Source organism: Phalangium opilio, unplaced genomic scaffold, assembly GCF_054372755.1.
Source record: "Phalangium opilio isolate 3A_F unplaced genomic scaffold, DU_Popi_V2 ptg000090l_1, whole genome shotgun sequence".
Classification (NCBI taxonomy): domain Eukaryota; kingdom Metazoa; phylum Arthropoda; class Arachnida; order Opiliones; family Phalangiidae; genus Phalangium; species Phalangium opilio.
Window position 1 is genome coordinate 1022044 of NW_028324195.1, and position 26263 is coordinate 1048306.

Here is a 26263-nt window from a genome sequence, read left to right on the forward strand (position 1 = left end):
CACCCTTTTCGCCTGCCACCGGATCGCCAGCACCCTTTTCGCCTGCCACCGGATCGCCAGCATCCTCTCCTCCTGCCATCGGATCGCCAGCATCCTCTCCTCCTGCCATCGGATCGCCAGCACCCTCTTCTCCTGCCATCACAAGAGCGGATTTCATAATAGCGGTCCTCATAGCAACAGTTCTCTAAATAGCGGTTCCCGAAATGGCAGTTTTCCCCATACAGCAATTACCGTTACAGCAGTTGTCTAAAGAGTGGGAAAATAGATATGCGAAAAACCATAGTTGTTTATCATGGTGTAAGCTTGCCCAGCTGGGTTATATGAACTCAAAAAGAACTAGGTTGATATTTTGGTTAGGTTTAAGTTGATTATTTCAACTAAATATTATTAGGTCAGGTTAGGTTAGGTTTTGATTCGTTTAGTTAGACTTAGGTTAGTAATATTTTGGAAATGGTGCAACAATGTTACACTTTTTCCAAAAACTTAATCTAGACCTAGAACATTTGAACATAAAGATGAAAATTGGTACATGTGCTGTTTTTGACCCAACAAAAAATATACTAAAAGTCCCTTGCTGTAGGGCGCGAGCTTTCGCCGCCATCTTGGAAAATGGCCGTCGGGAATGCCAGCATCAATTATAAGCCTTTTCTTTATGCTCTTTAAGATTTTATGGGGGAAAGGTGGGGTGTTCTACGTCTTACTAGAGGGGTTAGGAAGATGCAAGACAAACACCTACCTCTTTTCACTTATGATTCAACCTCGCTAACGCTAGACAAAATGTTAGAATGCAGTCAGTTGTGGAGAGTTAGGCCTTTTAACGGGAACGAGGGGCTTATAAAATTTCTGAATCAAAAGTGACCGCGTTTTGATGGTATGTGTCAATTGAGAGTCAAAATAGATTCTAATCCAAATTTTAATATTCAACATAATATTCAATCTGGTTCATAAATTTTCACACACTTTTTAAGGGGTCAAAATAAAAAAATTAAACAAAAATCAAAAGTTAAGATTTTAAAAAATGAATCAATCCGTCAACCATAATCTCAATTCTTTAACCATAGTTTCAAGTCAGTTTATCAAAATAGTTTCAAGTTTTATTTAATTTCTTACGACAAGTAGCTCCTCTTGCATATTCTTCTCAACGGTTCGGGATCTTTTTTCTTTCTTTCTCGATTTAAGGGTTTTAATTCAGGATCTTTTTTCTTTTCTCGCGATATAAGGGTTAATTATTTTCTTTTTTCTTTTAATATCTCGCGCTCCTCTTCTTCAACTTAGGGGTTTAAAAAAATGTTTCCGAGTTTCTCCAAAAAATCAAGGATTCAAATTGACGAAAAATAAAGGTATCAAATTGAATAAAAAATCTCTCCGATTCTCTTCTGAAAACTTGGGGATTCAAATTGATGAAAAATAAAGGTATCAAAATTAATAAAAAATATATCCGATATAAAATAATACTCCGGATTTCTAAGGGTTTCTTAAGGATGAGCCGACAGGGTTTCATTAAGCAGTTCAGGAATCGACTGAGGGTGGGACAGGAGGGACTTCGTATATATAACTTCTAGTTTCTCGCAATGATTTCTGGGACAATGACGTTAGTTGATTGACTTTGGTTTGGCGAATAGTGGACCATATTTATGACGTAGCCGGGCGGATTCATGATAACAGCGAATAGGCAAAACTTTTTGTATTGGGACCCAATACGGATTGGTCAGTTTAAGGGTTAAAAAAATGTTCTAGAAGTTTCTCGGGCCAGGTACCAGGATAGTGACTCAAGGTCTTGTTGCTTGGGGTCTAAATCAGCGTGACATTTCTCTGGGTTCTTGGAAAAAGTTTTCGTTGCTATGTATTTCATTTTGCACTATGGATATAGGGGTATAGGATAGTTCTAGAACGTTCTGTGTCAACATTGAGGGGCTAGTTCCTTTTCTTTTGTACGAAAGAATTTCTTTTCAGTTTTTTAAAGGGATAGGTTTAATTTTAAAGGGCTAGTAATATATTTATAATGTTAATTTAAGGTATTTCATTGTTAATTTAAAGATTAATCGAAAATTTAATTTGATTTCTGAGTTAAGATGGTTACACAATGTATTCCACATTCTTCTTCAAAAATTACGAAAATTGGTGCATATTATGAATTTAACCACATGATCATCATAGTAAATTTTCACAGCTCTGTGTTTGATAATTTGTTCGCCATACTGGAAAATGGCCGCCATGATTGCTAGGTACAGTTTATTTCACCATGATGTTGAAAAATTATGAAAAGTTATAGATATTATAATGAAAGCTGTGTGAACCTCATAATAAAATATTGAAGCCATTCATGATATAGTTTGGCCGCCATGTTGGAAAATGGCTAAGAGGTTTTGGCTAGCAGACATCTCTGACCACGTCGTAACGAGTAAACTGCGTTTTCTGGAAACCGCTTTTTTGAGGGCTTCTCCGTGAAATCAGACTTTATCTTGTAGCTCACGCGTCAATAATAATAATAATAATAATCCGCTTTTAAAACTGGTCGAGGCGCTGTAGTTACTTTATTGGCGAGTTGAGAAATGATTTGTTAAGTCATATTTTAGGAAGATTATGACGTTGAGAGGAAAGTTCTTGACATCGGAAAGTATCACCCAGGAGATAGGCTTAGTGTGGAATTCCTATGTTATCCGAAAGGACGGTAAATTTTGAAAAGGTTGCCAGCTTATTTTAGGTTAAGATAAACGTTGAATATTTATTGACGTATATTCCCAGCGATAATATTTTTAAGACGGTAAATTTGGTTTTTGGGTTAAAACGGTTGAATCTGCGCGAGGAAAAATTTCAAACAAATAAAATTCGATTTAGGATGGAGATGTTTATCCTAGCGGGGCAATGGTTCAATCTAACGATCTGGAGATATTAGGGAAGTATAATCGAACTGTTACCTACCCGAAGTGGCTCTACGAGTCGAACATGCTGTCTCATTTCCAAGAAGCCGATTACCAAATATCACTTAGTGGAATCTTTGAGGTGTTTCGCCCGAAGGTTGGTAAATATATTCTTCTTTGGGAGACTTTGTCTACCAAAAGCATTGTCTTTCAAAGGTGTGGACGGTTATTGTTCTTTTTCTCTTCGTGTTCAATTTCATGGCGATTACGACCAGTTTGGGATCTCTGACAATTTCCCGAAAAAATTCGAAACTGCCAAGAAGGTTATTTTGGCCACCTATTTTGTCGGCTGTTTCATTTTGTTGGAAGTCTTCAAAGCCCACTTGTCGACCAAATTGACGGTGGACATTGATCGCAACATAAATAACTTGGACGATATATTGAAATATTCTGGCATACGGATTGTTATTCATCATAGCACGCTACAGGAGCTGCAGGTATGAATCACCAAGGTCCATTAAGTATCAGAATCAATAAGATATAACCTAGAAATCCTCGATTATGGCTTCTTTTTTAAACTATTACCTTTCTATATTTTGGTCCAGTAACTTAATCGTCTTTAAGAAAATGCATATGTTGAAGTTAGCTATTCCTTTATATTTAACATAAACTCTGCCTACATTATTCATATCCATACTAGTATTATAAATTTGATTAGTAACAGTCTGTGTTCTGAAACGTTTACTCAGCTAGAATTCTGAACCGATATTGTTGAATTTTGGTATGGTGGTTTTTTAAAGCGCCAATTTGGATTAAAAAATCAGTGTTTTTCTCACTTGACACCCTTTCGGGTATGCTGACGCGTATCTGACCCGCAAAATGTTTATGTGCTTGCGACAGACGGTAAAACCAAAAATGTTGAATACAAAAGTGTGCACTATTGCCCTGGGATGTTCTTTAATTCCTATAAAATCGAAAGGTTTTCCTAGTTACTTCAGTATCCCTTTCACATATATTTTGGTAAAAAGGGAAGGTCTTTATTCTCGAGTGTGTATTTAGGAACTTATTTTTCTTTATAATTAGAAGATCCGTCAGGACCTTGTGTTAGAATACGAAAGAAGATTCCGAAAGTTCAACAGAAGAAAGGGTGACGACGACGGTATGTTATCGATTGGGCGTGTTATCAAAAGAGCATTGTCCAAAACGGCTTTTTCATAAACGCGTTTGCCATTATAGCCATTTCTCGTTTCAGCGCATTTTGATTACAGCGTTTATATCTTGAGCGTTGTTTCGTATTGTTGAAGGTATAAGTATTAGAGCTCGGCATTATCTATCCATTATCCACGTTATTTTATCCATAATCCAGAATTATCAACAGAAGTTGTATGTTAAATCGAATTATGTCCACAACATTTATCTATAAATAATCGATTATTCACTAATTTAAGGATAACGGATGGATAATGCCGAGCTCTAATTAGTATTGATTTCAGCTTTAGGTTTGAATTTTAATGGTTGTCAAACAAACAGTTTCGTGGTCTAGTGTGTTAATGCGTTTTAATGTTTGGTTGGGATGGGTTATTTGAACTCCTATAAATTACCTTCCACCTTATCCAAAATATCCTCCTATTAATTAGCTGCCACCTTTTCCAAAATATTCTGATATTGATTAGCTGCCACCTTTTCCAAAATATTCTGATATTGACTAGCTGCCACCTTTTCCAAAATATTCTCCTGTTAGCTGCCACCTTTTCCAAAATATTCTCCAATTAATTAGCTGCCACCTTTTCCAAAATATTCTCCCATTAATTAGCTGCAAACCTTTTCCAAAATATTCTCCCATTAATTAGCTGCCACCTTTTCCAAAATATTCTCCAATTAATTAGCTGCCACTTTTTCCAAAATATCCTCCTATTAATTAGCTGCCACCTTTCCAAAATATACTCTTATTACTTTGTGCCACCTTTTCCAAAATATACTCTTATTAATTTGCTGCCACCTTTTCCAAAATATATTCCGCGAACCAGTCCATAACCCGAGGATCACAAATGGTTATGAAACGCTGTAGTGCTAAACAGCTGGTTTGGAAAATAGTGCTATATTGAGAAACGCGGAAACAGCAACCGCTGTTTTGGGAAATAGCGCTGTATTGAGAAACGCGGAAACAGCAACCGCGGTTTTGCTTCCACGCGGTTTTCCAAACCGCTGTTTTGGGCGCCGCTTTATTCCATAACGCTCTTTTGAAAACCCCCAAACTACCCGTGAACCGACGACGACGACGTTTTCAATCGTGGGAAAGCCGTCTTCATCGCCACTCATACACATTTGGAATATTTTTGCCTTCACGCCTACGAAGCGGAAAAAGCTTTACATTACGGCACAAATCATTTTCACTCGGTCGCCTCCGCTTACCACTTGTCCAAGGCGGCTTCGACTATAGTGAAAGACGTCGTCAATATAAGGTAATTAATAGTCTTTCTTTATTTTCCAAAATAGTTAGGCAACACTCTCTCTCTCTCTCGATAGACTGATGAACTTTTGGGAGACTGGACATCAAATGAGAGCCAACTATCTCTTGAATCAGCATGCCTGTTCAAAATACCTCAAGACAAAGCGAAACTTGGAGTTTTCGAAGACATCTCTGGGTGATGTTGGCGCCATATTTCTCGTGTACGTCTCTTCAATGACCATGTCTATTTTGGTAATGTTTGTTCAGTTACGACACGCTTTCAGCAACAGAGATGTGGAACGAAGACTTCAAGCTCTTGAACTGCGGACCTGCAGCATGCGTTGAAATTTATAAAAACCACTCTTGTCATACTTCAAATGAACAAAACTTTAAAATAATGTGTTCGAATTTAAAAATAAGTTCTATCAAATAAGTGTTTAAGTGACATTAAACAGGTTCCTTTTAACGTCAAACACGGCAAAAGCGTTTCAAATTGAAGATATAGAACATATTCACTCATTTCTATTTATATGTAAAACTTGTCTCTATTTATAAAGAGTATTAATGAAATAGTTGTTTGTGTATCATATATAAAACATGTTTCCATTTATGTTGAGTATTTGAAACGTGTATTCTTTTTTGTAGATTATTTGAAACATGTTTATATTTCGGTAGAATATTTAAAACATATTTGTATTTGTGTAAAATATTTAACACATATTTATCTCTATGCTGACTATATAAAACATATTTGTGTAGAATATTTAAACCATGTTTCTCTTTATGTAAAATAATTGAAACATGTTTCTAGTTATAAACGTTAATCATTTTAAACGATACCCTAATCTTATAACAAGTTTGCATAACGAAAAAAGAGAATTAGGACTAAATATTGGCTAGTGTCGTCGGCGATAATTGTTTTCGGCCAATTGGGTCAATTCTTTGTTATTAGATGCAAGTGAAATATCACGTAAAATTTTTTGTTTTACTCCTCCATGGTTACTAAAACGCAGCTTTACAGGCTGATGAATATCTTTTAGGTAGAATTGAGAGCTCTAATTCACTAGTTCATTTTTAATGTCTCTGTTTAACTTACATTAGTACATCGCGTCAATTTGGTTGTTTCTGGGTTATAACAAAATACAATTTCTAAAATCGTCGCGTCCTCAAGCAAGAATTAGGAAAACAAAGGGGTTCTTTAAAAATTAACGATATAAAGTTAATAGTTGGATATAATTATCGGGACAAATAATAAAACCATTGTTTCGCAATATTAAAGATAATGCATAGTATATTCTAGAGCCCATTTCTTTCGATCCCTATTGTTTTTCTACTAGAACCATTAGAGTTGCACAAAACTGACGAAAAATTATAAACTTCATATAAAACTTGGCTGTACAGTATAGTCCCGGACAAAAGTTCCTGGACATTTTCATTTGGCTGCCATTTGGTCCTATTTGAGCTAGAGTAACAAAATAGGTCTTTCTAATTAGGTTGACATCTCAAACGTATTTTAAAATTAAAAATAACACTGTGGGGCTAATAGGGCGTTAGCCATAGCGGAAATAATGCTTAAAATGGATCAACAATGCTAACGTCGCACGCGACTCGTCACGTAGAATCCAAAACTGTTTTCAAATTGCCAATCGGTTCAGAAAATCATAAGTTGGAAAACCAAAATATTACCTCTCCGAATCAAGAGGATAACTACCTTTACACAACGGTATTTTGTAGTACCTTTATAGGTACGTCTGGGGATGCATCGAAAAATACCTTTAAAGGTACTAGACAGTAGGGTTATTTTTACAGTGTACTACTAGAAACTTATTAACCTAGATATAGAACTATTTCTCTTTCTTTGAAGTAAAAATTTACGAAAAATTAAAGCAGTATTCCAAGCATAGCGAATATACTGTAAAGCAGACGACATTTTACATCCAATAAAGATATGTCTTGGACACATGGAAATCAGTCAATGGCAAAAAGAACAGGAAATTAAGTGTATAATTTTAGGAGATATATAACATTTATGTGTTTGAAAAGGTCCAATTGTCTTCGCCTCAACTGTTTGCCCTGTATTTTCATAATTACATTCACAACTGGTTTGTAGTATAAACACTATTGTCTCGTTTCACCTCAACGATATTCTTAGTACGCCTACATGAGTATTAACGTTATATATCACCAAAGCTGACTTGTGGTTACACGCAATGAAAGTCAATGCGCACCATAACAAGAATGAAAACTCCGAAGCTACAACCCGATTACGAATAGCCCTTTCACTGATCTAATTACCACAATGATGCTTTCTCCTATTATAAAATCTAAACCTTATTTAAACGTGAATTTAACTTTTGGCACAATCTGAACCGTTAACATCTCTTCATAACAGACACGAAAATCAAAACCCATTGTTTACTTCACCACAGGCCTCAATGATTTACTCTTTGGTCCATTAAGTTAAACCTACTAAGGATAATACTTGTCTTACCCGACAGAGTCTAGGCCTTAGCTTTCTTCTTGTAATCACCAAAGCAAGGATTATTCTATATACAGATGTAGTATAGCTTAAATAGTATATAAAAAGCCGTTTCAAATAATAAAATTAAAAAATATCCTTGGAATATCTAAATAAAACAGAGCTTTCAAGCTACAAAACTACTAAAGGTATCGTAATTACGAAAACTATTTCCACATATTCACTTAATATTATGGAAAAAGGGAATATTAAGGTTCTGTAGAATTTCTTTACACATCAAAACAAAGCGAACTGCTAACGCGGCGGACTTTTGTAACAACGGACGGACACACACAGACAATCACATAGACTGCTTTTTAACCCTCTTCTTATTAATTATGATTTGAAAATAAGATGATCTTAAATACTAAAATAAATATAATTAATATTAAACATTTTCTTCGTTAGTTATTCGCCTTATTGAGCGTTACATCGTTTTAAAAAAGAACAATTAATCATTCTTGAGAGACTTGACTAATATTGGCGTTTGAAATGAAGCATACGCCGGTTGCTTCGCGTTACTCATATAGGTGGTATATAAAGGTTTCTAATCGCAGCTATAGGTAAGAACAGCGCAGTTGCGTGAACCTTTGGTGGAAGCCCCGCCATTGGGAAGCTAGACGTTTCTCGTAACCTTAGCCGATCGCCGCGAATGTCTTAACCCTAACGATGATGGTGGAGATAGAGACTGGTGCTGTAGAGACTGGTGTCCATGTGGGATGGACGAAAGACCAGAAGATGGTGGTGTTGAAGCCAGTACGGACAGACAGGTGTCCATGTGGGATGGACAAAAGACCAGATGATGGTGGTGTTTAGTAGCCGGTAAGTGCAGACTGGTGTCCATGTGGGATGGACAAAAGACCAGATGATGGTGTTATCAGAACGACAATGGAGTAATAGCCAAATTTCCGTGAACTGTAAATGCGGTCCGGATATCGAGAACACATTAGCTCCAATTTGCAAACTGGGAACGCGGTCCACTGAGGTATAACAACAGACAGACAGACACGTCGAAATTAGAACCTCTTCGTGAAATACGTCACTTGGAGAGATAAAAAGTGTGAAAATGATGTTCGCTAAAACTTGAACGTTCATAATAGCTATGTTTAAATTATTTAAGGGATAACGTTTCTTAAAACGACTTAACTACAATAAATTAATTAGGCTATACTACATCTGTATATAGAATAATCCTTGCTTTAGTGATTACAAGAAAAAGGCTAAAGCCTAGATTCCGTCGAGTAAATCGGTATTATCCGTTATAGGCTTAGTGAAACAAAGAGTAAATAATTTACACCTGAGATGAAGTAAACGTTAGGGTTTGATTTTCGTATCTGTAATGAAAAGATATTAACGGTTCAGAGTGAGCCGAAAGTTAAGTACAGACTGATAAAAAAGTCTCTGCGCGTTGCAGTTTTCGCACATATTTTACTATATTTCAAAAACTATTCAAGCTCTGGCATAAAGTGCGTTATAATAGTTTTGCATTCCTCTTTCATATTTTACCCGTTTCACAGTTGTCCTTTGCATACTTATACCGGAAACCGGAAATGTCAAAATTATGAATTTTGAAAACATTGGATTCTTGAGGATATAAATGCGATTTTCGGATTCCTTTGGGTCGATTCATATTTGAAAAGTTTTCACCAAATTCAATTCGGATAAATAGTTCACGAGTAATCAGCCTTATTCAAAATATGGCAACTTTGGTTAGAGTGGCGATAATTCATAATCGAGTATCGAATCTTTGTCGTAATTAATCAAAAATGTCCTGATTAGAATCAAAAATGTCCTGATTAGAATCAAAAATGTCCTGATTAGAATCAAGACCTAAAAAGTATCGATAAGACTGAGGTTATCACTTGACAGAAGGATCAGATATTAATTTTACTTTTAATTGAAACTTAATGGCATGCTCAAGAAAAACCAACGTTCCATTACCGTTTTCCGTTGAAATAACTTATTTTACAGGTAATCAATTTCAAAAAATTACTTATCTTGGGTTTTCGACCACAATTCCGTTCCCCAAAAACATTTTATCATTACATTAATTACTTTTGGGAGCTATGAAACAATAAAAAACTGTAATAGCGGTCTGCTTTCCCGTGAAAACAACCTTTTAAAAGTTACAAGCACCATATAACCCATTCGAGACTAACAGGACCTGAACAAACTACTACTAGTACGACCAGGGAGATTTGGTGTAAACTGGAGTTGAAATATCATCATGTGCGACCTGTGGCACTGAAACTCCCAGTGTACCTTGAGATGCATCATCTAAACGCTGAGGATGCTGGGAGGACTTCGGTGCCAGGCGTAGCCCACTCGATCACGCACGCTTAACGACACAAGCTGCTATAGCGCGAGCAGGTTTCGTCCATGAGTATGGATCGAGTATCGGCACCGATACTCGGGGTTTCCCGATAGTATCGGATCGGTTGCTTTAGTATGATACAAAAGCAATACTCGTTTAAAATGCGTTAGATGGCACTACATGATCTTTCACTAATGTATTGATGGTGATAATATCTCACTTCTATGAATGTCAATAGTGGTGATTCCTCATTTATATGAAAAGTACCTGAATTTAGATTATCTAATAACTAATAAGCAAATATAGATATGAGACTCAAATTGATGAAAATAAAAAAAATTTATATCACCATGTTATGAGATGACAAAACTTTGAAGTAAGTTGTGCATATATTTTTTATGTTTTAGAATAATTTAATTTTTTCTTTTCAATACTTCAATGATAAATCACTAACAGCTACTAGAATTTAAGGATAAAAGGGCCTCACAGCATATACTAGTTACAAAAGACAAGCCGTGATATTATTTTGGAAATACCACTTCTAAACGACTGTCCAAGTCTTACTATACATATACAAGCACTAAACTTATGACGTAGGAAGTACGAGTAAATGTCTTCAGTGATTTTCTCATCGAGAAGAACGGGCCGATAACTCTTTATCTAAGAATGCCCAAACAAAATTTCACCTTTCATCGCAGTTGATGGTAATGATGTCTTAACCAGTGAGCATTTTGTTGGGTCCAGTAATGTACATTATGCCGGTTTACCGTGCCATCCCTGTAAATTTTTGCCTCGTGAGAAAACAGTACCTTTCTCATAAATAGTGAATTAAAGTCAATTAGGTCACACATGATAAGACGAAGGTCTTGCTAGCTTAGGTAATCCTCGCCCGTTAGGGCTTGATGTACGGGATATGATTATGTATTCTATGAGAGCGGTAGCTCTCTTAGATAAGACTTCATACTGCTCTTAATGTATAAGAAGGGTTTTTTGTTTGGATGTAGTTTTTTTTTGGTATTGTATTAACTGTTTTGAAAAAATTCCACAGAACTACAATTCGGGCCCTCAATATATGTTTAAAATTTCAAAGAGATCCATTTATTAGTTTATTTTATAAAAAATAAAGTTGCTAAGGGTGGTGTTTATTTCCATAAAATTAATCACAGATTTTGACAAAAAACTGGAAATTTCCCATAGAAATAACATGGGAAATTTTCCAAAGTTACAAATTTTGTCCATACCCTTACAAAAATAACTATACGTTAGATAGATTTGAAAACTGTCTTAAATGAAAGTAGTATAGACCCACACTTCGTACCTCCGTAGGTGTAGAATGTAGGTGTAGAGTGTAGATGTGGAATGTCAAGGTCACTGTGTCAATGAACTATGACGTCATTATGCCACGCCCACTTGGGAAACCCCGCGCGCCACCTGGCGGGGAACCCGCGCTCCCCCTGGCGGCAGCGCGCCCCCTCGCGGGAAAGCACTGCGCGGGAATCTGGCAGTCCTGTCTCTTCTACAACTGTATCTGTGACGTCATTGGCGGGAAAACACCTGTCAGTCTCTTCTACAACTGTATCTGTGACGTCATTGATAAGAGACGAGAATGGATAGCTTTAAACGTACATTGCCAAGGGTTAATGATAGGTCTCTGCTGGAAGTTGCGCAATCTATTGTAATTTTTAGTTTGACTCAGAATTTCAACCTTTTTTCAAGGAGTTTATTTTGATTATGGTATTGTTTTAATGGTAATTAAAAGGTACACGTAAAAGCGTAATTAATATATAGGAAATTCATCTTAGACGTAATAGTAGAAAGCATAATTAGCCTCTGAAAATCAAAGTGTTACTGGTGTGTTAACGTCTATTTGTAAACCTTGGCTAAATTCTGCTTATAAAAAAGAGTTATAAAAGATAGTCAACAATCATCAGGACAAGATGCCATATTATATGCAAGACTTGCACCCGGACTGTTCAGCGGCCATAGAACTAATTCAACACTTGACGGAGGATGAGTTGAAAGACTTGCTTAACAATGATGAAAGATTGGACGGAATGGTCAAAGACTTGAGACAAGTGAATAATGAGCTCTTTGCTAGTAACAAGAGTTTGGCGGAAATCAATTTATCCCATCAACTCAGAATTGTCGAGTCACGTCAGCAACTATTAAACCTTTATGAACAAGCTGTTGAATTGAAAAAAAAGTATAAGAAAAGAAATCCAAGATTGATGAACTAATGAGACAAGTTTCTCTGGATACTACCTTGGTTTTATTTCAAACTGCCGCTGCCCAAGTTGAAGGAGAGACTTAAAGCATTGCCCAAAATTTTTTGGAGACCCAACTTTGTATGGAGCTTTTTCTGGAGATGTTTTTGTTGCATTTGAGGAGAGTCAAAACTGAGAAAATGTCTGATATTTTAGATCAAAGTTCGAGACAAAACTCCGCAAGCTCTTCTTATTTTGGAATTACAGCTAGGGCTAGCCCATGGTCTGCAAGACCCGCTACTTCATCATCATTACCAAATGAGGGTTTCCCCTTACAATACTCCACTCCCACAACCTCCTCTTGGTTATAGAGTACCCAATTATTATTCTAATCGATAAATTTTAATTGTATAATTGTTTTTCACTTTTAAAATAAGACATTAGTTTGTTAAATTGTAAATAGTGTTCTTTTGTAGATGTTTGATTAAACCATCAAAATTTTAATTGTATAATTGTTTTTCACTTTTAAAAGAAGACATTAGTTTGTTAAATTGTGAATAGTGCTCTTTTGTAGATGTTTGATTAAACCATCAAAATGTTTTACCCTGAATCTATGACCTACCTAGGCCACTTCGTGAGAAGCTCCAGTCTGTACCCAGTGCCCAAACTTATGGAATGAACGTATGACGGAGAGAACTTATGAAATTTCCGAGAACTTATGATCTAGAGGTGAAAGCGCGCGTTTGAAAAGATCAGTCACGAACTGTAGAGCGCGACAATTAAAAAGGGGTTTAGTAAATTAGTGATCATCTGTCACTCAAGAATATACAATAATAGCTAATGGTGGTTAGCCTATTTGGCTGTCCATAATTTAACAAAATTTATTTTCCATCGTTGTTTAATTAAATTGAAAATTTAAGCATCCCCTAACACTTTTACGTGTAGCCAACTTAAACATCGTATAAACTGACCATTCTACATATGCTAATATAATAAACAACAATTTAATAATGATAAATTTAATTATAGATTTTAGTTATTCTCAAGCTTATAGTATGTATCAGCTTGTATTGTCCCAGTTCACTGAACTCTATCCAAGTATAAACTCACGTGGGAAGTTTATGACTGTACGCGCTACGTCGAGGGGCTAATCAATCACTCTTTGAATCATTGTACACTGATTACGGATTACGCGTTATAATTTTAGTACTGTCAAAGCCAGGGTTTACGCGTTATCACTTTAGTCCTGTTAAAAAAGGAACAGAATGTACACCGATTGCGCTAAGTGACTGGCCCCTCGTGCTGCGCCATAAATTCCGATAGTTCCCCGCTTTTCGGCAGTCTTTTTATAAATTTTACATCCTAGCAGAGCTTAGAAGCTTACTGAAGTTGGAGAGGTCAAGTAGTGCTCTTTAGTCTTTGTTAACTTACTATCATTATGAGTGATTCGGAAGGTGGTCCAGGTGGCACAGGTACTAATGTTAACGCCCCTGTTTCTCAAAAAAGTAAAGGAAGTGTTGTATGGAATTTCTTTTCCTCAACAAAAACTGGAGCTACATGTAAATCTTGCAAAAAGGAATGCAAAGTATCAGGTGGTAGTACTAGTTCATTGTGGAGTCATCTAAAGTCACGGCATCCAAGAAGCTACACGGATGCGAAAGAACTAACGTCGAAATCATTTTTTAACGTTCCTTCACCTTCTACTGCGTCTGCTAGTAGCAGTAGAAGTACATCTTTAATAGATCAAGAACTTGAAGTAGAAAAGAATGTATCTGAATGTGAGGATTCTGAGGAGTCAATGTCAAGGCCCAGTTCTTCCTCCGGCTCAGCAATAGTGCAAACATCTCGACAACAATCAGCCCAACGTACTCAACAAACGCTTGAAAAATATCGTCAGCCAAGTAACAAAGACACACAACGTTTCACGACCGCGGTTGCCAATTTTATTGCACCCGAGTGTATGTCACACAGTATTGTAGAAAGAAAAGGTTTTGTCGAAATGGTTAAAGAGTTTCAACCTGGTTACATTTTACCGTGTAGAAAAACGTTTTCTGATAGCATTATTCCAAAAATGTATTCTTCATTAAAGGAAAAGATTGCGAATGAATTGCATTCAATTAAGTATTTTTCGTATACAACAGACTGTTGGAGTTATCTTGTCATGCAATCGTATATTGCGGTAACCATTCACTTTATTTCCGAGGAATGGGAACTAAAAAGTTACACGCTTCAGTGCCTTCACACACCCGAGTCACATACCGCTGAAAATCTTAAGGATGCTTTACTTTTTATTTTCCAAAACTGGCAATTAGACATTTCAAATGTTTCTGCAGCTACAACAGATAATGGCGCCAACATCGTTAAGACTGTGAAATTGTTAAATAAAACATGTATACCTTGTTTTGGACATTTAATTAACATTGCTGCATCTCGTGTAATGCGAATTGAAAGTTTTAAAAATATTGTGTTAATTCTTCTTAGAATTCAAAGTTTAATTGCGCACTCTGGAAAAGCTCGACAAGAACTTTCCGAGAGACAAAGGCAGATGAATTTACCCGTCGTAACGCTGCCAGCGGACGTCTCCACACGGTGGTGGTCAACTTTGCATTTAATCACAGTTTATACAGATCACCAACTTTCTATCTCAAGCGTTTTACAAACTCATCAGGGTGGAAAGTATAGACATTTATCTTTAGATCCAGAGTCAATCAATTTATTGATAGTGTACCGAGATATTTTCACGCCATTCGAAAAAATTACCACGCATATGGTTGGCGAAAAATATGTTACAGCATCAACTGCTATACATGTTTTTCATCAAATGCTATCGGACATTTCTGCTGCTCGACAGGACCGCGCTGAAGATCGCTATACTGATGTTCAATGGGACATTAAAAATCAAATTTGTGATATCGTTGAAACTGATTTAACAGAACGCCTCAAAGAAAAAAGGTGCTACCAGCATTTGTGCATCACTAGTATTCTTGACCCGAGGTTCCGATTGAATTACTTTAATGAGCAGTTTATGAACAAAGACGAACAAGATTCAATGAAAAATATTATCATTAACAAGCTCGTTGATTTAAACACGAACTTAACCACGACCAACACAGAAGTCAATAAAAAACCACGTTTAGAAGAAGGAAAAGGTCTCGCGTTCATCCTAAAACCACCCACCACATCTCATGTTACACAAGCTACGCCTCAAGAAATTTCCGAGCAACAATTCGGTGACTACATTCGAATGGCTCCCATTGAACTTTCTTCAGACCCTTTAACATGGTGGTCGCGACACGAAAGTACATTTCCCATGTCATCAAAACTGGCAAAGAAGTATTTGTGTACTCAAGGCACCAGTGTACCAAGCGAACGCGTATTCAGTTGTGCGGGACGAGTTATTAATGACATAAGAGGAAGAATAACTCCTGACCATGCACAGGAGCAAATATTTTTGTGTATGAATAAAAATAAAACCAAAAAGTAATTCATCTTTGTAAAACTTATGTTATATTATTTGGCTTTCAAACTTGCTTAGTTGATAACTTGATATACTGTATGTTTAAGAATAGTTAGAACTTTTAATGGAATAGTTCTCTTGAATTAATTAGTTATATAGTTAATGTAAGTTATAGTTATATAGTTAATGTTAATAGCTGCGGTTTTGATATCGGTTTAATTCCGGATTGGGTGTCGGTGTAATTTTGGTTTTGATTCCGAAATTGAAGCCGGTTTGAGTCCAGAATTGAAACCGTATTGATTCCGGAATTGAAACCGTATTGATTCCGGAATTGAAACCGTTTTGATTCCGGAATTGAAACCGTTTTGATTCCGGAATTGAAACCGTTTTGATTCCGGAAATGAAACCGTTCTGATTCCGGAATTGAAACCGTTTTGATTCCGGAATTGAAACCGTTTTGATTCCGGAATTGAAACCGTTCTGATTCCGGAATTAAAACCGTATTGATTGCGGTATTGAAACCGTATTGATTCCGGAATTGAAACCGAATTGATTCCGGGATTTTTCGGAGCGTAAAAAGAATCCGGAATTCCGGAAAATTCCGGATTTGACATCGTCAAAACCGGTTTCGGAATTTTCCGAAAACCGCCATCCCTAATCACGATGGTTAAAACATGTATCTACCTGGGCTCAAACCTGGGACTTTCCGCGTGTGAAGCGGACGTGATAACCACTACACCATAGATACGTGGTAATACTGAGTTTTCCAAGAGATCTAGCTAATTATTTAGCCCAATCACAATGGTCAAAACATGTATCTGCCAGGTCTTGAACCTGGGACCTTCCACATGTGAAGCGGACGTGATAACTACCACACTACAGATACGTAGTAACACTGAGTTTTCCAAGAGATCTACCTAATTATTATGTCCAATCACGATGGTAAAAGCCGTACTTCTGTAATTAACTAAAATTAACATACTTAGACTTAATTGTTTTGATCAAACTGGCTGATAGCACACCCTGAATACATAATTGTTTATTTAAGATAATTCCGAAAAGTAACTTCGCTGTAGTTTTTAAGTTAGCGGTGGGGAAAAATCACGAAAAACCGCATGTTAATCTCCATAGGAAATTTAGCAAAAGAATGTGAATTCTACTTTAACGTTACAAAACGGTATCAAGTCATATCTACAACGGCCTACCGGCCCTGTAGAATAAGCATTATGCGATTTGACGCCCATTAATCGTTCTTGTTAATAGGATATTGGGTATTTGTCTACATAAACAATATGATTATCCAACTAAACTCTTGTATGAAGAATTCAATGTTTTCTCGGTATCTAAATAATATGTGTATAATATCCTACTGGATGGATAATCAAGCGATTTAAAACTGCTGCGATTAGTCATGGAAGGAAAACTAAGTTAGTTTTAAAAGGTAGCCTGGCTGTACCCAGGGTGTTTACCTCTCTGGGACAAAAACATGCTTCGTATACAGCAATAAGTTGTTTTAATAAGTTTAAAAAGGCTGTTAAATTTTACATAAGAAATAATGATATACAGGGTGTTTCGGAGAAGTCTGGCACAAATTAACAGACGTGTTATTCGGGTCAAAGGAAGTCAAAAATGTTCTATGAACTTTTGGGTGAAAGCCTTCCGTTTCAGAGTTATGTACTCTCCAAAGTAGGCCTTAAAACAATGGAATTTTGCCGATATGTGGAACTGGTATTATGCCTTTGGACAATTGTTTTCTAATTTACCATAAGCAGAAGCCTATAATTAAACCTCCTTCGGAGGGAAGCCTCTATCAAGCCATAGACGCCACGTTAAAAATCTGAAACGTCTTGGTTTCGCGCTTCACTAAAGAGAACACTAAAGTGGTTGAGGACTGACAACTAATGAATAGTCTTTGTAGAAAGAAAATAGTTCTACCTTGCCCAAAAAAAGATAAAATAAAATGGCGGTGCACATACGATCAAAATACGAGGAGAGACAATGATAGTCTTTGGAAATCGCCGAATACCAATCTAATATAAGCATAGTATTCTTTTCAACATTGTTTTTCTGTTTTTTTGGCACTTTTTCTTGGAATTATTTTTGGAAATATTCTCTTTCAAATTTAAAAATATTGAACATAACCTTCTTATTAGACCATAAAGTCCTAAGTTTACTTGGGAGTGTTTGTCTATAGTAAGCGAAATTTTTACAAATAAATTATGTAAAATTTCTTGCCTTTCATTCCCAATATGCTTTACGAAACTTTCACTTGTAATATCTTTTAAAATTAAATCATAAACAGCTTCAATATCCATTATTGAAATTACCCTGGGCCTACCATCACTTTATCACAGACTCAACTAGCCGCTGGCGTAGGACTTTTATATCTTATGTAAAGGCGCTATTTTTTCGCCGTCAATAAAATTGTATCGCTGCGTCGATGTCTCTAAGCGCGAAAACAAGACGTTTCTCGTTTTTTGCCTAGATAGAGGCTTCTCCTCTTATCCGCTTCTGCCATAAGCTTATGTACGAAGAAATTAACAGCTAGTGAAGTGGTTTAAAGGACCGCTAACATTATTCGTTCTCGTATTAATAACGTTATTACAAAAATAATAATCCCAAACAAATTTATTGCACCTTAAACGCCAGTTACTTGTTTAATTAGACTTTTTGTTCTACGTTCCTTCGGTTACAAAACATCAGCATTTAAAAAATTGTTCAAAATGACCTCCTTCAACGTTTAAGCAAACTTGCGCGCTTCTTTTGAACGACTCGCGAACACGTTCGAAGATTCCTAGCGTGTTGAGGATGTTATCACACCCATCAATTATTCTTTGTCTTAAGTAAAGTAAGTAGTGAAGTTCGAGATGTCCAGGACTTAAGACAAAGAATAATTGATGGGTGTGATAACATCCACAACACGCTAGGAATCTATTGATGCATTGCAATACTTTAATTTTCCGTTCCGTTATATGCTAATAATCATCTTTAAATGTTAATACTGAGCTTACCAGGACTCGAACCTGGTATCTTCTGCTCTGTAGGCAGACGCGTGATCCATTGCGCAACAAGCCCGTTAGAGGTTGATCAAAATGCTATCGAAGCATTGCAATATTATAAATTTCCCTTCCGTTATACTCTAATAATCATCTTTAAATGTTAATAGCGAGCTTGCCAGGACTCGAACCTGGAATCTTCTGCTTCGAAGGCAGACGCGTTATCCATTACGCCACAAGCCCGTTAGAGGTTGATCAAAATGCTACTGAAGCATTGCAATATTATAAATTTCCCTTCCGTTATACTCTAATAATCATCTTTAAATGTTAATAGCGAGCTTGCCAGGACTCGAACCTGGAATCTTCTGCTTCGAAGGCAGACGCGTTATCCATTACGCCACAAGCCCTTGCATCGTATTATAAAAAACGTTTCCAAACATTGTATTTATGCCTTTTTTATGTCGCATAAAATATTTTTTATTAAACTAAACAATGAGCTTGCCAGGACTCGTATCTGGAATCTTGTGCTCCGTAGGCAGACGCGTTATCCATTGCGCCACACGCCCGTCGGCGGTTGATCTAAATGCTATTGAAGCATTGCAACATTATAAATTTCTATTCCGTTGTACTCTAATAATCATCTTTAAATGCTAATAGCGAGCTTGCCAGGACTCGAACCTGGAATCCTCTGCTTCGAAGGCAGACGCGTTATCCATTACGCCACAAGCCCGTTAGAGGTTGATCAAAATGCTATTGAAGCATTGCAATATTATAAATTTCCCTTCCGTTATACTCTAATAATCATCTTTAAATGTTAATAGCGAGCTTGCCAGGACTCGAACCTGGAATCCTCTGCTTCGAAGGCAGACGCGTTATCCATTACGCCACAAGCCCGTTAGAGGTTGATCAAAATGCTACTGAAGCATTGCAATATTATAAATTTCCCTTCCGTTATACTCTAATAATCATCTTTAAATGTTAATAGCGAGCTTGCCAGGACTCGAACCTGGAATCTTCTGCTTCGAAGGCAGACGCGTTATCCATTACGCCACAAGCCCTTGCATCGTATTATAAAAAACGTTTCCAAACATTGTATTTATGCACTTTTTTATGTCGCATAAAATATTTTTTATTAAACTAAACAATGAGCTTGCCAGGACTCGTATCTGGAATCTTCTGCTCCGTAGGCAGACGCGTTATCCATTGCGCCACTAGCCCGTCAGAGGTTGATCAAAATGCTATTGAAGCATTGCAATATTATAAATTTCTATTCCGTTGTACTCTAATAATCATCTTTAAATGCTAATAGCGAGCTTGCCAGGACTCGAACCTGTAATCTTCTGCTTCGAAGGCAGACGCGTTATCCATTACGCCACAAGCCCGTTAGAGGTTGCTCAAAATGCTATTGAATCATTGCAATATTATAAATTTCCCTTCCGTTATACTCTAATAATCATCTTTAAATGTTAATAGCGAGCTTGCCAGGACTCGAACCTGGAATCTTCTGCTTCGAAGGCAGACGCGTTATCCATTACGCCACAAGCCCGTTAGAGGTTGATCAAAATGCTACTGAAGCATTGCAATATTATAAATTTCCCTTCCGTTATACTCTAATAATCATCTTTAAATGTTAATAGCGAGCTTGCCAGGACTCGAACCTGGAATCTTCTGCTTCGAAGGCAGACGCGTTATCCATTACGCCACAAGCCCTTGCATCGTATTATAAAAAAACGTTTCCAAACATTGTATTTATGCCTTTTTTATGTCGCATAAAATATTTTTTATTAAACTAAACAATGAGCTTGCCAGGACTCGTCTCTGGAATCTTCTGCTCCGTAGGCAGACGCGTTATCCATTGCGCCACTAGCCCGTCAGAGGTTGATCAAAATGCTATTGAAGCATTGCAATATTATAAATTTCTATTCCGTTGTACTCTAATAATCATCTTTAAATGCTAATAGCAAGCTTGCCAGGACTCGAACCTGGAATCTTCTGCTTCGAAGGCAGACGCGTTATCCATTACGCCACAAGCCCTTGCATCGTATTATAAAAAAAACGTTTCCAAACATTGTATTTATGCCTTTTTTATGTCGCATAAAATATTTTTTATTAAACTAAACAATGAGCTTGCCAGGACTCGTATCTGGAATCTTCTGCTCCGTAGGCAGACGCGTTATCCATTGCGCCACTAGCCCGTCAGAGGTTGATCAAAATGCTATTGAAGCATTGCAATATTATAAATTTCTATTCCGTTGTACTCTAATAATCATCTTTAAATGCTAATAGCGAGCTTGCCAGGACTCGAACCTGTAATCTTCTGCTTCGAAGGCAGACAAGTTATCCATTACGCCACAAGCCCTTGTATCGTAATATAAAAAAACGTTTCCAAACATTGTATTTATGCACTTTTTATGTCGCATAAAATATTTTTTACTAAACTAAACACCGAGCTTGCCAGGACTCGTATCTGGAATCTTCTGCTCCGTAGGCAGACGCGTTATCCATTGCGCAACAAGCCCGTCAGAGGTTGATCAAAATGCTATTGAACCATTGCCATATTATAAATTTCCCTTCCGTTATACTCTAATAATCATCTTTAAATGTTAATAGCGAGCTTGCCAGGACTCGAACCTGGAATCTTCTGCTTCGAAGGCAGACGCGTTATCCATTACGCCACAAGCCCTTGCATCGTATTATAAAAAAACGTTTCCAAACATTGTATTTATGCCTTTTTTATGTCGCATAAAATATTTTTTATTAAACTAAACAATGAGCTTGCCAGGACTCGTCTCTGGAATCTTCTGCTCCGTAGGCAGACGCGTTATCCATTGCGCCACTAGCCCGTCAGAGGTTGATCAAAATGCTATTGAAGCATTGCAATATTATAAATTTCTATTCCGTTGTACTCTAATAATCATCTTTAAATGCTAATAGCAAGCTTGCCAGGACTCGAACCTGGAATCTTCTGCTTCGAAGGCAGACGCGTTATCCATTACGCCACAAGCCCTTGCATCGTATTATAAATAAACGCTTCCAAACATTGTATTAATGCAATTTTTATGTGGCATAAAATATTTTTATTAAACTAAACACCGAGCTTGCCAGGACTCGAACCTGTAATCTTCTGCTCCGAAGACAGAAGCGTTATCCTTTGCGCCACACGCCCGTCGGCGGTTGTTCTAAATGCTATTGAAGCATTGCAACATTTTAAATTTCTATTCCGTTGTACTCTAATAATCATCTTTAAATGCTAATAGCGAGCTTGCCAGGACTCGAACCTGTAATCTTCTGCTTCGAAGGCAGACGAGTTATCCATTACGCCACAAGATTTCCAAAGGCCATTCTTTGGAACCCTATGGAGCCCTTGGGATCATTTTCTAAAGGAACAATTCCCAAAGACTTTCTTTGGAAGTTCCTTAAGAAGTCTTGAGACAAATGTCCAAAGAATGTCTTGAGATTTTTAGTAGATAGAAAGTATTGGTTTGGGTTGTCGGTTAAAAAAGCCAATGGAAAAAAAGCCAAGGTAATAAAAGTCAAATTTACGAATACAAAAAAAGCCAAGGTAAAAAAATCCACAAACGCGGTAAAAAAAGCCAATGGAAAAAAAGTCAAGATTAAAAAACCACAAACGTTAGAATTATATTAATATATTTTATTATATTATATAATTTCAAGATTGAAAGAATATGGGAGTATATGGGTTTAAGATTGAAAGATTGGGAATGTTTCGATTTATTTATTTTTTTTTGGACTTTTAAAATTTATAGAAGTTGTGAGATTGGAAATATTTATCAAGGATTAGAAAGATTTTCTGGGATTTGAAAGATTTGTGAAGTTTTAAAGATTTATCAAGAATTTATAAGATTTTCTGGGATTTCAGAGATTTTCTGGGATTTGAAAGAATAGGGACTTGGCAATTCGAGCTTAACTCCGCCCCCAGCACCATTATGGTATGTTTTTTAACAGAATGAAAGCTATATAAGCTCCTCCTCCTGGTATGTTTTTTAGCACTAGTGGAAGGTAGCCTGACGTTGCATGACGTAGTACTGCCAAGTCCCTATTTCTGGGATTTGAAAGATTTATTAGATTTTCTGGGATTTGAAAGATTTATTAGATTTCCGGGGATTTGAAAGATTTATCAAGAATTTGTTAGATTACCAGGCATTTGAAAGATTTATCAAGAATTTATTAGATTTCCAGAGATTTGAAAGATTTATCAAGAATTTATTAGATTTCCAGGGATTTGAAAGATTTATCATGAATTTATTAGATTTCCAGGGATTGGAAAGATTTATCAAGAATTTATTAGATTTTCTGAAATTTGAAAGATTTCAAGATTTTTAAGATTTTCAGATTCAAAATCTTCTACTGTACGAGATTTGTAGGAGCGTCGGACCCCTCGGGTTAGCCACAATATAAAATTTGGACAACCTTACATATAAAATGAAATGGCTTTTATTTCCGTATTTTTCTCTTTTTTTACCTTGCTTTTTTAACCTTAGCTTTTTTTACTGTGGCTTTTTTCACCTGGATTCATTGGTTTGTGGCCACTGGCGTCAGACAGTGCCAGATGGCACCAGTAAATATGGCGTCAATGAATCAAACATGGCGTCCACCTCATTTTTCTTCTTATGGCGCCAGAAAATCAAACATTTTCCCCCAATCTTGTTGTGACGTCAGTGAAACGTACATGACGTGTCTTCCTATGGCGTCAGAGAATCAATCATGGCGTCAATGTTAGGCTTAAGCATCATATTCGGCAACGTGGTAAATAACTCTTGTCATACACGCTGTTTAAACGCCATGTCGACTATAAGAACGTGATTGGTCTAAAAAGAGCGCCATGTTTACATGGTCAGAAAGTCACGTGACATTAAAGTATAAAAGACGAGGACGGTTTAAAGATAAGACATTCTACATCCTTCCTTGAAGTACCGAACCAGATCCGAAAATGTAAGTATAATTTCTCATAAAATTTTAGTGTTATAATCTTGGCCCGCATCCAATTTAATGTGATTACCATATTTAATTTGAATATTTAGGGATAACTCCAACGTGTTTGAGATTTCCTCAACTAAATCAGTTAGTGTAACGCCGGATTGTAGGATTAGACTAGGAATGACCGATGGCTCAACTGGGATCGTATTAAGCGAGGGGGAATATATGCAACTTTACGGAATGAAGGCCTCCATAAACGGATTTTTCGAGAAGGACGACGCTCAACCCACCACGTGCTTTTTCGAGGGATCGATGGACAAGCGAATTCAACTTGTAACTTATCAGGATAGGAAGGTGTTAAATATCCGCCAAGTGATCCAGGGACAAGGAGCGAACTACGGAATCCAATACCCGACTAGGAATGGATTTGCCATAGGACCATTCCTATGGGAGAAGTTATTGGAAAAAACACATTCAGGTGACGACATTCATTACCGAAGCAAAACGTGTGGAGAGTGCGATTAAGGGAATAGTAATACAGCAACTGAGGGAATAAAGAATTCCTGCAACGGTTGCATTATCGACCATCCTTCACAATTACAGCATGATTGTATAATGATGGAATGGAGTGAACGTGTAGATGAACATTATTCTAATGCCGTGTCTAATTTAAATATCGAGATGATAGCTAATATTTTTAATAATTCCACATTCTTAAGTTTTCAGTTCTGTAAGCAGATGGTTTCTCTAAGTGTATGCAACTCTAAAAAATTCTTGTAATACATTGAAATGAATTTAAATAATAAATATTCAAATTTAATACTGTTTCATTAACCTTAATATAAGCATATTTCAAATTTTAGGAGTTATTTATATTCAAATTTAATACTTTTTTACTAAATATATAGGCATATTCCAAATTTTAGGAGTTATTTATATTCAAATTTAATACTATTTAACTAAATATATAGGCATATTCCAAATTTTAGGAGTTATTTCAATTTAATACTCTTAAATATAAGCTTTAGAAATTATTTTAAACTTAAACTCTTTATTGATAGGCCTATTTCACATTTTCAAGGATAGGAAATGTAAATAAAGAGGTCGGTGAACGGGAATAGAGAAACTCAGATGGTAAATAAACGGCCTATGTCAATAATTAGAAGTCATGATAAGCGCTTGTAGAAAGCGGTTAGTGTCGACATGGGATGATAGTTCGGATTGCAATGTTTGTTTATGCTAAGAAACTTGTAAATGAACAAACTAGATTGAAACTTGGCGTGAATTTCGAAACATGGCGTGAATTTCGAAACATGGCGTGAATTTCGAAACATGGCGTGAATTTCGAAACATGGCGTGAATTTCGAAACATGGCACGGTGTTAGACCTGGCGACAACGGAAAAACCCATATGATAGTTCGGGCAAAGATTAAATGGACGACGCCAAGAGTATAAAAGCCCGGCACGTGTCTAAACTCAGTCACTTTTGTTCCTGACTTCAGACGAGTTCCAGCCTGCTCCTTAGTTGCTTTATAGTATTTTTCAATACTTGGTAACTTTTGCTGTTGCAAGTTATTTTGCAGAGGGTAAGAAAACATTTACGGGCTAGTACCGAAATTACTTGGGATTTATTTTACAAGTACTTGCGAATTTTTACGAGTACTTATGATTTTTCTGAGATTGTCTTTATCTCATTCATTCTTTGAGAATGTTTAAGTGTAATATTTGTGAGTGTTCATACCAAGGGAACAGGGAACTTTTGAGACATAAAAGGGAGAAACATGAGGATGTTCACTACCCATGCTCGCAATGTCCGACCGTTTATACCAGACTTGCGAATTTAGCGTTACACGCGGCTGCCCGACGCTCTACCTTTAAGGTTCCACTCCCCCTCATGACCAATGCAGGTCCATCAACTTCTACCTTTGTCCCATTCTCGGGACCATCAACCTCTACCTTTGTTCCTCCTGTTATCCCATTCTCGGGCCCATCAACTTCAACCTTTGTACCATTCTCGGGTCCATCCACTTCTATCTTTGGTCCTCCTGTTATCCCATTCTTGGGCCCCTCAACCTCTACCTTTATCCCTCCTGAGACGAAGAGGCCGAAACGGTCCACCTCCGACCCATCGACTCCTGAGACGAAGAGGCCGAAACGGTCCACCTCCGACCCATCGACTCCTGAGACGAAGCGGCCGAAACGGTCCACGTCCAACCCTATTCCTTCCTCTGTTTTCGGCCCCCTTTCCGGCGTCACTCGTAGGGTGTCGTCGGACCTTTCTCCCGAAAATCTAGATGAACTGTCCGACGATGGGAATCGTGCCTTGAGCGAGTTCATGGACCGAGAAGAGGGTGTCATCAATGGATCTCTACTGGGAACTCCTCTTCCCGCCGTTTGCGAAAATCTGGATGAGCTGTCCGACGATGGAAATCGTGCCCTGAACGAGTTCATGGACCATGAGGATGACTTCCCAGCCCTTTCCAGCCAGGAGAACCGCGACATCCATCACTTTATGGATCAGCAGGA

General features: G+C 37.0%; 2 protein-coding genes and 12 non-coding genes across 14 annotated transcripts; 2 read left to right on the forward strand and 12 right to left on the reverse strand.

The window, feature by feature from the left end:
- The first annotated feature begins 12079 nt into the window (after nt 1-12079).
- On the forward strand, nt 12080-12453 carry LOC149644529 (uncharacterized). Its single transcript, XM_089850341.1, has 2 exons — nt 12080-12296; nt 12353-12453. The coding sequence occupies exons 1-2, from the start codon at nt 12080-12082 to the stop codon at nt 12451-12453; spliced, it is 318 nt and encodes a 105-aa protein (XP_089706467.1).
- Nucleotides 12454-13784: 1331 nt separating this feature from the next.
- LOC149644530 (E3 SUMO-protein ligase ZBED1-like) lies at nt 13785-15830 on the forward strand. The gene has a single exon (XM_089850342.1). It carries the CDS (start codon nt 13785-13787, stop codon nt 15828-15830), a length of 2046 nt encoding a protein of 681 aa, XP_089706468.1.
- A 648-nt stretch (nt 15831-16478) lies between these two features.
- TRNAV-CAC (transfer RNA valine (anticodon CAC)) lies at nt 16479-16551 on the reverse strand. Its single transcript has one exon. It is a non-coding gene; the product is annotated as a tRNA-Val (tRNA).
- A 2418-nt stretch (nt 16552-18969) lies between these two features.
- TRNAR-UCG (transfer RNA arginine (anticodon UCG)) lies at nt 18970-19042 on the reverse strand. Its single transcript has one exon. It is a non-coding gene; the product is annotated as a tRNA-Arg (tRNA).
- Nucleotides 19043-19133: 91 nt separating this feature from the next.
- TRNAR-UCG (transfer RNA arginine (anticodon UCG)) lies at nt 19134-19206 on the reverse strand. The gene has a single exon. It is a non-coding gene; the product is annotated as a tRNA-Arg (tRNA).
- A 250-nt stretch (nt 19207-19456) lies between these two features.
- On the reverse strand, nt 19457-19529 carry TRNAR-UCG (transfer RNA arginine (anticodon UCG)). Its single transcript has one exon. It is a non-coding gene; the product is annotated as a tRNA-Arg (tRNA).
- A 91-nt stretch (nt 19530-19620) lies between these two features.
- TRNAR-UCG (transfer RNA arginine (anticodon UCG)) lies at nt 19621-19693 on the reverse strand. Its single transcript has one exon. It is a non-coding gene; the product is annotated as a tRNA-Arg (tRNA).
- A 91-nt stretch (nt 19694-19784) lies between these two features.
- On the reverse strand, nt 19785-19857 carry TRNAR-UCG (transfer RNA arginine (anticodon UCG)). The gene has a single exon. It is a non-coding gene; the product is annotated as a tRNA-Arg (tRNA).
- Nucleotides 19858-20108: 251 nt separating this feature from the next.
- On the reverse strand, nt 20109-20181 carry TRNAR-UCG (transfer RNA arginine (anticodon UCG)). The gene has a single exon. It is a non-coding gene; the product is annotated as a tRNA-Arg (tRNA).
- A 91-nt stretch (nt 20182-20272) lies between these two features.
- Nucleotides 20273-20345, reverse strand: TRNAR-UCG (transfer RNA arginine (anticodon UCG)). The gene has a single exon. It is a non-coding gene; the product is annotated as a tRNA-Arg (tRNA).
- Nucleotides 20346-20436: 91 nt separating this feature from the next.
- On the reverse strand, nt 20437-20509 carry TRNAR-UCG (transfer RNA arginine (anticodon UCG)). The gene has a single exon. It is a non-coding gene; the product is annotated as a tRNA-Arg (tRNA).
- Nucleotides 20510-20760: 251 nt separating this feature from the next.
- Nucleotides 20761-20833, reverse strand: TRNAR-UCG (transfer RNA arginine (anticodon UCG)). The gene has a single exon. It is a non-coding gene; the product is annotated as a tRNA-Arg (tRNA).
- Nucleotides 20834-21409: 576 nt separating this feature from the next.
- TRNAR-UCG (transfer RNA arginine (anticodon UCG)) lies at nt 21410-21482 on the reverse strand. The gene has a single exon. It is a non-coding gene; the product is annotated as a tRNA-Arg (tRNA).
- A 251-nt stretch (nt 21483-21733) lies between these two features.
- On the reverse strand, nt 21734-21806 carry TRNAR-UCG (transfer RNA arginine (anticodon UCG)). Its single transcript has one exon. It is a non-coding gene; the product is annotated as a tRNA-Arg (tRNA).
- Between the last annotated feature and the right edge of the window lie 4457 nt (nt 21807-26263).

Excerpts from the sequence above, each read along its gene's own strand:
- LOC149644529 (XM_089850341.1), top strand. The coding sequence starts at position 12,080 with ATGCCATATTATATGCAAGACTTGCACCCGGACTGTTCAGCGGCCATA. Across the intron at positions 12,297-12,352 it reads ACTCAGAATTGTCGAGTCAC|AAAAGAAATCCAAGATTGAT; the intron begins GTCAGCAACTAT and ends AAAAAGTATAAG.
- LOC149644530 (XM_089850342.1), top strand. The coding sequence starts at position 13,785 with ATGAGTGATTCGGAAGGTGGTCCAGGTGGCACAGGTACTAATGTTAAC.